The 11,473-nt window shown below is 43.7% G+C and overlaps 1 protein-coding gene across 1 annotated transcript in view; it reads right to left on the bottom strand.

The window, feature by feature from the left end:
* Positions 1-11,473, bottom strand: part of STEAP3 (STEAP3 metalloreductase) — a 40,120-nt gene that overhangs the window by 8,150 nt on the left and 20,497 nt on the right. The window contains exons 2-4 of the mRNA XM_061608969.1: positions 9,754-10,248; positions 8,597-9,124; positions 2,731-2,892 (exon numbers count right to left, since the gene is read on the bottom strand). Of these exons, the coding sequence (XP_061464953.1) occupies positions 2,731-2,892; positions 8,597-9,124; positions 9,754-10,248 (1,185 nt within the window). The remainder of the gene's footprint in view (positions 1-2,730; positions 2,893-8,596; positions 9,125-9,753; positions 10,249-11,473) is intronic.

Raw genomic sequence — 11,473 nt, 5'->3', positions numbered from 1 at the left:
GCTTGCCATATAGCTGTTAAGTCAACAGGCCAAGCCTTTTCTAATACAGAAATACAATTATGGGAAAAGCTTCACAAGACTTCCTTAATTTTGTTATGCCACAGCCCCATGGCGACTGGTGTCCCCAGCACATTCTCAAAATTTGAAATGTGCCCACTGGTCCAAAAAGGTTGGCAACTCCTGTGCCGAGGGGATTACAATCTAAAATAGAAACAGATGACAGGGAGATGGAGGCACGAATAGGCAGGGGAATAATTTTAAATTATTTTTATTTAGTTTTCTATAAACAGATTTGTGTAATCAGATGACATTTCTTAGCATTTACATTCCTGGTCATTGCTGGCATGGATACTTCCCAAGCGATCAGGCCAATTTTAAGAAGTGATTTGTAAAAGTTAACACCTGCTCTATACAATCACTGTCATGTTGAAGCAGTTAAAACACAAACAAATCTAACTGTAGACAGGGAGTAATAGTAACACGAGCCCTGCACAACATGGGCAGCTGAAATTCAGCTTAAAATAGGATGAGTCGTTGTCTGGGATCCTAAGAGTGGAACGCTGCTCCTGAGATACTATCACTAGTGGAGGTGATTTTTGTCAATTCCTCTTGTAGCCCCCCCCCAATGCCCTCTGAAAATCTGCTCCAGAGGGTTGAGGGACCCTCCCAGAACAGCATGGGAGGTGGCTAGAGGAAAGGGAAGGAACGGAAAAGATTGTCTCCCTCCCCCCTGGGCCCTTTCTCCCAACAGGAACTTCTGTTGATTTGGAGTTCCTTTTGTTCACGGTAGGGCAATTCAGAATACAGGCCATTGTATAGGTTTAGTCAAACTGTTATGAAAAAAATGTGCAGCACACACCGATGTATATTTACTTAGAAGTAAGTGCTATTGTATTCAATGGGGCTTATTCCTAAATCAAGCATGCAGTGTAATATACATGTATGGAAAACAAAGTTTTTGATGACTTTTTACAACTCGCACGTACTAGTAGAAAGATCTTTTAAAGTTGTGTCAGAAGATACTTTTTATACACACGCACATAACCTTTCACCACTTGGGGGCAGAGAAGCTGCAAAGCCCACTATTTAGGGCATACAATGTTGACAGTCAAGGAGCAGTTGGAAAACTGAAGAAATGTAAAGAAAAATGACGGCTTTGAACTAACCAAAATGAATAAAGTTTGTTAGTATTAAACATATTTGATGCTGACATTTTCTATATTTAATATGGGGGAAGCAACTAAAATCTCAGTTGTGAAATGTTAAATGGTTCTCTGTGCAGCAGAACTGGCTGGGATCCAAAGATCCCTGTAACTAGTTCTGTGCACCAAAAGAGCTTTGGGCTTGTATTTCTCAAACAGCAGCTCCCTGTGGCATGTGGCAAACAGTTTTTGAAACAGAGGGGATGTTCAAATGCTTTTTTGTGATAACTTCCAAGTTTTTTTTGGGGGGGGGGAGTTTTTAAGAAGCCCTACGGGACATGCCCAAACCATTGGGCATGACTAAAATAGCTCTAGGCCATCTCGTTCCATCTTTTAATCTACTTTATTATTTTTACATATTTTAAGATTTAGTCATAGTGTTGCATACCATTGTGAAATGTGCTGTTGTCAAATTTTAGGGGGTCTCTGGGCCAGATGGCCTTTAAGGGCCTTCACGTTGCTCTGGCTACTTCCTCTACTCTTCTTGCTCACTGTCAGTGGTAGGAAGTGAATGAACAGGTCTCTTTTTACCCTAAAATGTTTTATAGATGTGGTTGAGTGTGCTGGAGCAGTTACTGCAACATCTTTTTGATTGTTTGTGGGTGTGCTTCAGAGTGAAGCTCTAGATTTATCATGTGTGCTATCTTCATTTTCCAAAGTGAATCCAGCATAAGAAAATCAGACCGAAGGCCCATCTAGACTAGCATTCTGGTCGTACCATGATCAACCAGATGCTTATGGGAAGCGCATGTGCATTGTTCACATTATACTGTTTTCAACTACAGAATGGCTTTAGGTCAGAAAATGCAGGTTTAGAAATGCAAATTATTAAGGAGTATATAATTGTTTTAGAACGATACATATATTTTTGTAAGCTGTCACTCTGTCATGCAGCGTGATGGCAGCATTCCACAGAGATGGGGGGCAGGCACATAGTGGGTGTGAGGCAGACAAGGATGGCAGACCAGCAGGTGAGTGAGTGAGCCAGGGATGATGCGAGTAAGCAAGGTGGGAGAGCAAGGCAGCCCAGGTGAACCAGGGCGGAACAGTCAAGACAGCCCAGGGTAGCTCCTTAATCAAGCACCCTTCTCTGCTGCTGTTGCCCACCTCACTGACAGCATCAGCAGCGGAAGGCCAGGAAGAGGGAAGCAGTGGGAGAGAAGGATGGTTGTTAACTGCTGCCACAGTCACTTCCCACTTCCTGTGTTGCGCACCTCAGTCAGCCGCTTCCCTCCTCCTTGCAGGAAAAGGTCTCAATGGGAGGATAGAAGGAAGCTTAGCAACCAGTTTGGGGGGTGAGTGTCCTGTTTGGGTGTCCCCGGTTGGTGAGCGGAGCTAGGCTTTGGAAAGAGGCCTGGCCCTTTTGCTACAAGGGAGTTCATCTTGCACTGAAATGAGACTGGAAAAGTCCCCTGCTTTATATATGATTTGGGGGCAGGCATATGAACAACAGCCCTGATGCATCTAGATTGGCCCTGAGGACTATCTCCCTCCCTATCTCTAAAAGCTTCTGAAGTGCAGAGTTTACCTGAATGAAACTGAATTCCCTCCAGTTGAGAGAGTTGGAGATGGAAGGAAGTGAAGTTATGGCAAGTAAGGAGAGCAAACCCAAGGCCATGATGCCAAAAGAGATGTAAATCTCCATCCTCCAGACTTCTTCCTCTACCCAGGCATCCGTTTTCTTCTCCACCTGAGGGACAAGAGCAAAGACCTCTGTAGGATAAAAGGACTAAAGACACATAGTTTACTCTGTACCATTTTAATTATTTAAAAGATTTCTATCACGCCCTTCTGCCCTACAATAGGGCTTTCAGGGCAGCTCACAATAAAGTCATGCCCAATAAAATCACAAAAACATTGAAGCAGATAAAAATACATAAAATACAATTAAGAAATCTAGGGGAGTGATACTAAAAGGGATTAAATAGGTAAAAACTAAAAAAAGGGCGGGAATAAAATCAATTCCAGGCTCTACCTTCAGTCCCTCCCAAAGGCTCTCTGGAAAACCATCAGGGAGTTTATATTCCGCTCTTCCCCCCAAAGGAGCCCATGGTGTAAACAAGGAAAAAATTAAATTAAAAAATGTAGGTTTTATGATGGACAGTTTCTTATCTTGAACAACAGTTGTCCAGTAACTCTTTGTCCAAGATGGTAATGATTAAACTGGTCTAATCCACCACATGGTTGACTTCCACTCCGGTTTATGTATTTAATTGTGCTGTTGGCCTCTGACTACCACCAATGCAATCTCCTCTCCTGGACAAAATGAGTTTGTAGCAATACTGTTAATGTAGCACTCTTATTTTATGATTGAAAATGGAAATGGACTGCCTTCAAGTCGATTCCCACTTATGGTGACCCTATGAATAGGGTTGTCAAATGGATGAGAGGCGTCAGCAAACATCCCGCGGAGGGAGCAAGCCAAAGTGGTCCATCTTCAGTGGGCCGCAGGGCAAATACCATAGCTCAGTGGGAGAGCATCTCTGCCTTGCACGCCGAAGGCCTAGATTCAATCGATCCCTCTCCTCTCCAGATAGGGCTGGACCCCTATGAATAGGGTATTCATGGTAGGCGGCATTCAGAGGTGGTTTACTATTGTGTTCCCCTGAGGCTGAGAGGCAGTGACTGGCCCAAGGTCACCAGTGAGCTTCATGGCTGAGTGGGGATTCTAACACTGGTCTCCCAGGTCATAGTCCAACACTCTAACCACTATGCCACACTGGCTCTTTAAAAAAAAATCTCTACACTCAGTTGTTGACTTTAAGCTTTTTTACTTTTGCTTTATATTGGCTGAATGCCACCCTCTTGTTGGACTACACTGAGTTTACAAAGAGCCTTCCTGTTTTTCAGTCCAGCTTCTATTTGTATTTCTTGATGGTTAGGGTTTGTAAATGCACCATTAGCTAAGTGGTAGAATATCTGCTTGCATGCAGAAGGTCCCAGGTTCAATCCCTGGTATCTCCAGGTAAGGTTGTAAGAGAACTCTGCTTGAAACCCTGGAGAGCCGCTGCCTGTTATAGGCAATGCTGAGCTAGATGGACCAATGGTCTGATTTTGTACAAGGCAGCTTCCTGCATCCCTCTGCTCCTATGACAGCTGTCCCAGGCACTCAGCCCTACTTATGCCCAGCTTCATAACTGTGCACATTGCTAGGGGGTGGGCTAACGTTTCTCTGGACCCATCAGGAGACCTTTGGCTCATTTCATCCACTGATGGGTACGCATGGCTTATTTATTATAAATACTTCTTACACCTTTCTTCACAAAAAGTGCCAGGGTGGGTGTTGCAATAAGCATAGAAAAAGCAATTAAATCTAAAACAAAAAGCATAAAACATTTAATCCAAAGTGAAGCAATAAAGCATCAGATACAGAAGGGAAAACTCATTCAACCATCCCCAGAAGTCTGGGTGAAATGGTGTGCCTTGACATGTCACCAAAATGTGTACAACCAAGGTGCTACGAGCAGATCCAGAGGGAGTCTTGGAGCTTGGGGGCCACTACCCAGAAGGCTCTTCCATGTACAGCCATACCTCAAACCTCTGAGGGCAGTGCAATTGCTAAGAGAAACATAGTTTCCAAATCGTGTGAAGTATTAGTTCCCCTCTATTCAGCACTGGTTAGGCCTCATCTTGAGTACTGCGTCCAGTTCTGGTCTCCGCACGTCAAGAAGGATGCAGACAAACTGGAACAGGTTCAGAGGAGGGCAACAAGGATGGTCAGGGGACTGGAATCAAAGCCCTATGAGGAGAGACTGAAAGAATTGGGCATGTTTAGCCTGGAGAAGAGAAGACTGCGGGGGAGATATGATAGCACTCTTCAAGTACATGAAAGGTTGTCACACAGAGGAGGGCAGGGATTTCTTCTTGATCATTCCTGAGTGCAGGACTCGGAATAATGTGCTCAAGTTACAGGAAGCCAGATTTCGACTGAACATCAGGAAAAACTTCTGAACTGTTAGAGCCATACGACAATGGTAGTGGGCTTTCTGACACTGGAGGCATTCAAGAGGCAGCTGCTTTGAATTGCATTCCTGCATTGAACAGGGGGTTGGACCTGATGGCCTTATAGGCCCCTTCCAACTCTGCTATGCTATGATTCTATAAGTGGGATTTGTTCATGAATATGCTACAAGACTGTGGCCCTGAGAACTTGCTGCTTTGTGGCCTAGCTGGTGCCAACTATGATTAAGAACAAAATGCAGTACAAAAGGTAAATTAATGATTGTCTCCATAGCTGTATGTGTGGGACTGATACTGGATCTGAAACAAATCAAAGTCTCTGTCTCCATAATCAAAAGTAAAGGGCTCACTGACACACCATTTTTAAATGTGGCTTTAAAGCATGGCTATGCAGGGAAACAAAACACTCGCTGCTGCTGTTATTTATTAGATATCTTACTCACTCTTCACTATGAGGAGGTCCCAGGATGGGTTACAGTTTAAAAATTCAATATTAAAAACAGTTTAAAACAAATTACAATCAAGAGAATAGGGTGGGTCCTAAAAATATCTCTCGGGCATGAAAGGTCAGGGTAAAGAGATGTGTCTACAGCATATGATGAAAGTCACATAATGAAGGGGCCAAATCCATCTCTGGGGAGGGAGCTCCACAGCTGAGGGGTTGCCACCGAGAATGTCCTCTCCCGTGCCACCCCCCAAGCTTCTGGGGGTGGTGGAACTATCAAAAGGTCCCCCTCTGCTGATATTAACACCCGAGAGAATCTGTAGGGAGGAAGGCGGTCTTTTAGATATTTGGTGCCTAAGTCTTTTTAGGGTTTTAAACACTAATGTGAGCACCTTGAATTGGGCTTGGAAATGAACTGGCAACCAATGCGGCCATTTTAAAACTGGGTTCATGAGAGTTCTAAATGGAACTCCAGCCAGTAATCTGGCTGCTGCATTTTGGACCAGTTGACATTTTTTAGTAATCTTTAAGGGCAGCCCCATATAAAGCGTGTAGCAATAATCCAATCTAGAGTACTGGAAAATAGAGAACAGTGTCTAAGTCAACTCTGTCCAAAAGGGTCCATAGCTGGCAAACTAGCTATAGCCAGAAAAAGGCATTCCTAGCCACCGAGGTCTTCTGAGCTTCCAGGGACAATGTTGGATCCAGGAGTACCTCCAAGCTACAGACCTGCTCCTTCCAGGGGACTGCAACCCCATCCAGGACAGGCCGTTTCCCCACCTCTTGGACCTGAAAGCTTGGAACACATAACAACTCTGTCTTAGCCTCAGTTTCCCACTGACATCTGTGGGATTTGCCAATAACTTGGCAACTGCAAGATCAGAACATGCTTTGCAATTGAGGGCTGCAATTAATGTGGAAAGTCAGTTCCAGTTTCAAACTAAGATCAGAAGAGTAGCTCTCTGAATATTTGACTGCTCAGCGGGATTTGGTTTAAGTGCATTTAGAAGAGAAGCGTTCAGGCTAATGGGAAAAAAGAAATGGGATTTGTACTATATTACAGAGACAGACACTTAGGCCCATCTATTTATTCCATTAAAATCGATGTGTTTCATGAAGCAAGGATTTTGTTTGAACAAAATGCAAGAAAAGAGAGAAATGAGCAGAAAAGGCTTGTCTGGGATTTATGTACAAGAATCACAGAAGAGAAATGCAGCTAGGTAGGGACTGTGTGCCTTGCACCAAAAGCAGTAATGCGCTCAGATGGCAGGCTCAGAACAATATTAGCAGGAGTAAGAAACGGAAAAGGGTGAATTCATCACAGCCTCTTGTATTTCTTAGGCAGTGTAATATAGCCTTAATCTGTAACACAGCCTCAGTATTTCTTAGGCAGTAATTTTAAGATTATTTATGTGGGATTTATTTCCATTGGCTTTAGTAGAACTTCCATGTAATGTGTTTAAGAACATACGAATCCTGCCAGATTAGATCAAAGGCCTATCTAGTCCAGCATCTTGTTTCCACAGTGGCAAATCAGATGCACGTGGAAGCCCACAAGAAGGACATGAGGACAGCAGCACTCTCCTATTTGTGATGCTCAGCTACTGGTATTTAGAGGCATACAGCCCCTGATACTGGAGGCAGTACACAGCCATAAGGACATAAGACGAGCTTCCTGGATCAGGCCAGTGGCCCATCTAGTCCAGCATCCTGTTCTCATAGTGGCCAACCAGATGCTTATGGGTGTGACAGCCCACTTAAAACCCAGATAAGGGAAACTAGGTCCACCTTCCTAGCTCAGTTCTCCCTTCATTGGAACCAGCTGTACCACCTCACCTGCCTTTTGTAACCTTTGTTAGGTTACTGAGAGCTCATAAGGTGACTGCCCAAAATAGAAGCAGTGCAGTAATATAAATGATGAACGTGTACGTTCTAATATGACTCCAGTATGCGACCAAGCATATAAAGGTTCCAATTCTATTTTTTAAAACTTGTTAAATCCCAGCATTAACAACATCCAGGCAGCGCAGTAAAGCAAAGAGAAAAACTTTTATTTTTAAACCAATAACTTCTTTAAGACAAGCATGGATAGCTGGCACATAGGCATGATGGTTACACTCTTACAGATTCAGCCTTTCCCTGAACTCTGTTTCTTTTTCTTTAAACTTTTCCTTTTCTAGCACCTCATAATGCTGCTCATCCATGCTAATCCTGACTCCTCTAAACTCCCATCTCCATGTGAGAACTGCCCGTTTATTCCTGCTCTCTGCTTCCTGTTCTTTAACCAGGTACTGATCCATAAGAGGACCCATCCTCTTACCACATGATTGCTAAATTTACACTAAAAGGTGTAGTAAAAAGTGATAGGGGACTGTATTGAAAGCCTTTTGAAAGTCTACATTACCTACTGAATCACCCTTTCCCACATGCTTGCTGACATTCTCAAACAACTCTAAAAGGTCAGTGAGACAGCACTTAACTTTACAGAAGCTATGCTGGTTCTTTTTCATCAACACTTCTATTATGCTTTGTCATTTTAGCTTTAATAATGCTTTCCAACAGTTTTCCTGCTTCAGATGTTAAGGTAATTGCCCTACAATTTCCTAGATGCCACCCCCTAGATCCCTTTTTAAAAATTGGTGTTACATTGACTGCTTTCCAGTCTTGTCCCAGCTGATAGGGACAAGTTACAGATTTTTGTTAGAAGATCAACATGTTTACATCCGCATCCTTTGGAGACAGAATGGCTCACAGTGAAACTGGAGTTTTGGATATAGTGCGGTTTGAACACCAGTGATTGTACAGCAGGAGCGGGGAATCTGCAACTCTCCAGATGTTTTGGACTCCAGTTCCCATCAGCCCCAGCCAGCATGGCCAGTAGTCAAGGATGATGGGAGTTGTAGTTCAGCAACAGGTTTCCCACCTCTGTTCTACAGCATTAAAAGAACAGACCATGCGTCAGCATTCCAAAGAATTGGGAGAACAGTACCTGCTTTACAGCTTCATTGAGTAACAGGTAACGATGGGATCGCCGCATTGGTAGGCACAAACTGTACACAGCATGCAGAGCTGCACAGAAGAAACTTAGCAGACCTATCTGCTTCCTGTGCTGCAGCCACTGGTCAAGCCAGTCGGGGAAGCGCCTGTACTTTGTGCAATGGTAGAGTTGGAAAATGGCTGCAAGCACTCCAGGCAGGTAGACAAGGGACAGCATCACATAGGCAACGCAAGGCAGTGTGGTGTTGACGACCTCTACGGGGATCTTGTAAAACTTGCTCTTTTGTTCCCGAATGTAAGGGTGCAAAACCTGCCGGATGAAGTTGTACGTGTAGAAGCAGAGAAAGAGACCCAGGGCCAAGAAGACAGGGATCTTCCAGGCAGGGAGGAGCCGCAGTGGAATGTTCTCAATCTCACAGGCTGAAGATAAGGAGCCCATGTCCATGGGAGTGAACCCCAGCATGTGAACAATTTCAGCAACGGCATGTTTGGCTTCTTGGTAGTCAGAGCATATGAAGACCTGCAGCAAATAGAGGACATGTGATTGTAGCAATTGGCAAGCAGAGACCAGGAGCACAGTGAAATGGTTCAGATGAAGGAATATGAGTGATGGCATTGTGACTGCCTATACAGCACTAACATGGATACATCCAGACATTTTATTGTGTAGGGTTCCTAAATGTGTACACCTTTGCTTCTGTCGGAACTGGCCTGTTAACATGCATTTTGGGGTATGTTTTTGGCCATGATCCAGGGAACTGTCATGAACACCATGAAGGATTTTTGCAAGGCCTGCCACTATGTTATAAATATAGCTTAATTAATTGTTTAAATTAATTTTGTTTGAATTAATCAGTTAATCAATCAAATTGCATAAAAATCATGGTTCTTGCAACTATGAGGCCCAGATTTTAGTTTTTATTTTAAAGAAAGCTGAGAGTCTTGGGGCGCGGAATTGTATGGAAGCAGGCTATGTGCTGTTTGTGCAGGAGATATGCAAACTGTGGAGAGCTGTGATCACAGGTATGAGAAAAAATTACTGTAATCATATTTCATGATCTTCCCACCCCTCGCACTGCCCGTCTGTCCTTTTTGAGTTTGACAAGCATGGTGGCATATACACAACTGATGAAAGTAATAGAACAATACCTGCTTATTCCCATCCCTAGGGCCTGACTGTAATGTCCATGCTGAGATGACGTTAAATCCTTTGACAACAGTGCATGCTGGGAAAAGTGATGCCAAATATTCGGCATTTGATTCTTTGTGATGGTTTACTTCAGCATTGTTGCTTACATCCACCAGTATTTTGCCAGACAGCTCATCGCTGAGGTCGCAGAGTGTGGTGTAGTGTTCTCTGAAAATTGCCACAAAGATGATATCTGTCTTCTTTATAGCATCTGCCTGGAAAGTTACTTCAACTGCTGAAGGGAAGAGGCTAGCGTTGCGCTTTGGATTCCGGCTTCCGATCACCACTTTGAAACCTGAGCATACCAGGCGCATAGACAGGGAGCGTGCAAAGTCACCACTTCCCAGAATCCCAATTGTCTTGCTGCCAGTAGCTGGGGTAAAGCTTGTGTCACTTGCCACATTTTGTCGACCTAGGAGTGGCTTTGCCATGTCGGCTGCTGGCATCTTGGTAAGCTTAAAGCAAAGAAAGACAAGATTGCATCAAATGCCCAGTTGAAAATAGCACCCCACTTTATATGTAGGTTGTGGCATTTCCCTTTTAGGCATCTGGGACCAACAGTCATAGTCAACCTGAGATAGGTGGTGGTCTTTCTAAAGGGAACAGTGCATACACAGGACCAGAATGCAGTTTGATGTGATTTACAAAATGGGTTTAAAATGGATCACTGCTACCAATGTCCTTTTGGGGCACAGATACATGAAGTAGCTGGCATACACATAACACCTGCGCATCGATGTTCTGGTCTCAGCTTGTGTTGCAAGGTTCTCATACTGTAATATGCAGTTTGTCATCTAGTACATGTGATGGTATATTCGCCCATTAAAAAAGCAGCACATACCTGCAAACATGAATGAAGTTCATTTCCAAAACCATAACCACCTTGGCGAGTGTGTTGTGCTCCTGAGACCTTTAAGCCCCCTCCCCTTGCCCCAAATTAAAAGTCAGAGGTTCCACTGGAAAGTGTACATAGAAGTAGCCTTAAAGCAGAAGTGAGGGGCCTGTATCTCACTAGATATTGCTGGACCCCAACTCACATCAGCCCCACAAAGCATGGCCAATGGTCAGGGGTGGTAAGCTAACAACATCTGGAGGGCCACAAGTTTCCTCACACCTGTCTTAAAGAGGAATGTACTTTTGGAATGCATGAAATGAAGATACATTAATATTTAGCATGTCAAGGCAGTTTTTTTCTGGAGACTTCTCACAATGAGCCTACAACACTTCAAAAGTACAATCAGTTCTCCCTAAGGAGTAGCAAACTGCTCTGGTCTCTTTTATAGTTTGGTATTTCTATTCTGCAATCAATTGCCTTTCAAAAAAGAAACAAGGATGTGTTTGCAGAATTCTGAAATAAGCAGTGGGGATCCACCCAGTTGTTTTGTTTTTCACGGGGCAAGTCAGTGGACGATGCAGTGTGTGTAAAACTGGACAGTTACATTGTTTGAAAATGTAAGCAAAACCAGGATTCTTTAAAAATGAGCAAGCACGACTTCTGTAATTAAGGGTGGATTTGCCTACCACCCTTGTTTTAATCAGTGTGTTATCATGAGCTCAAGGCGATTAAGCCACGTTGTAAGATGATTGTTTAAGAAGCAGTGTGGTCTAGTAGAATGGTTGTAATAGCTAAATAATGCATCCTTGGTGGTCCAAAGCCTTGCTTTTTGCTGAGTCACATGC

This window comes from Rhineura floridana, chromosome 2 (assembly GCF_030035675.1).
Source record: "Rhineura floridana isolate rRhiFlo1 chromosome 2, rRhiFlo1.hap2, whole genome shotgun sequence".
Classification (NCBI taxonomy): domain Eukaryota; kingdom Metazoa; phylum Chordata; class Lepidosauria; order Squamata; family Rhineuridae; genus Rhineura; species Rhineura floridana.
The sequence above is the reverse complement of the archived record's forward strand: the minus strand, read 5'-3'. Positions and strand labels throughout refer to the sequence as shown.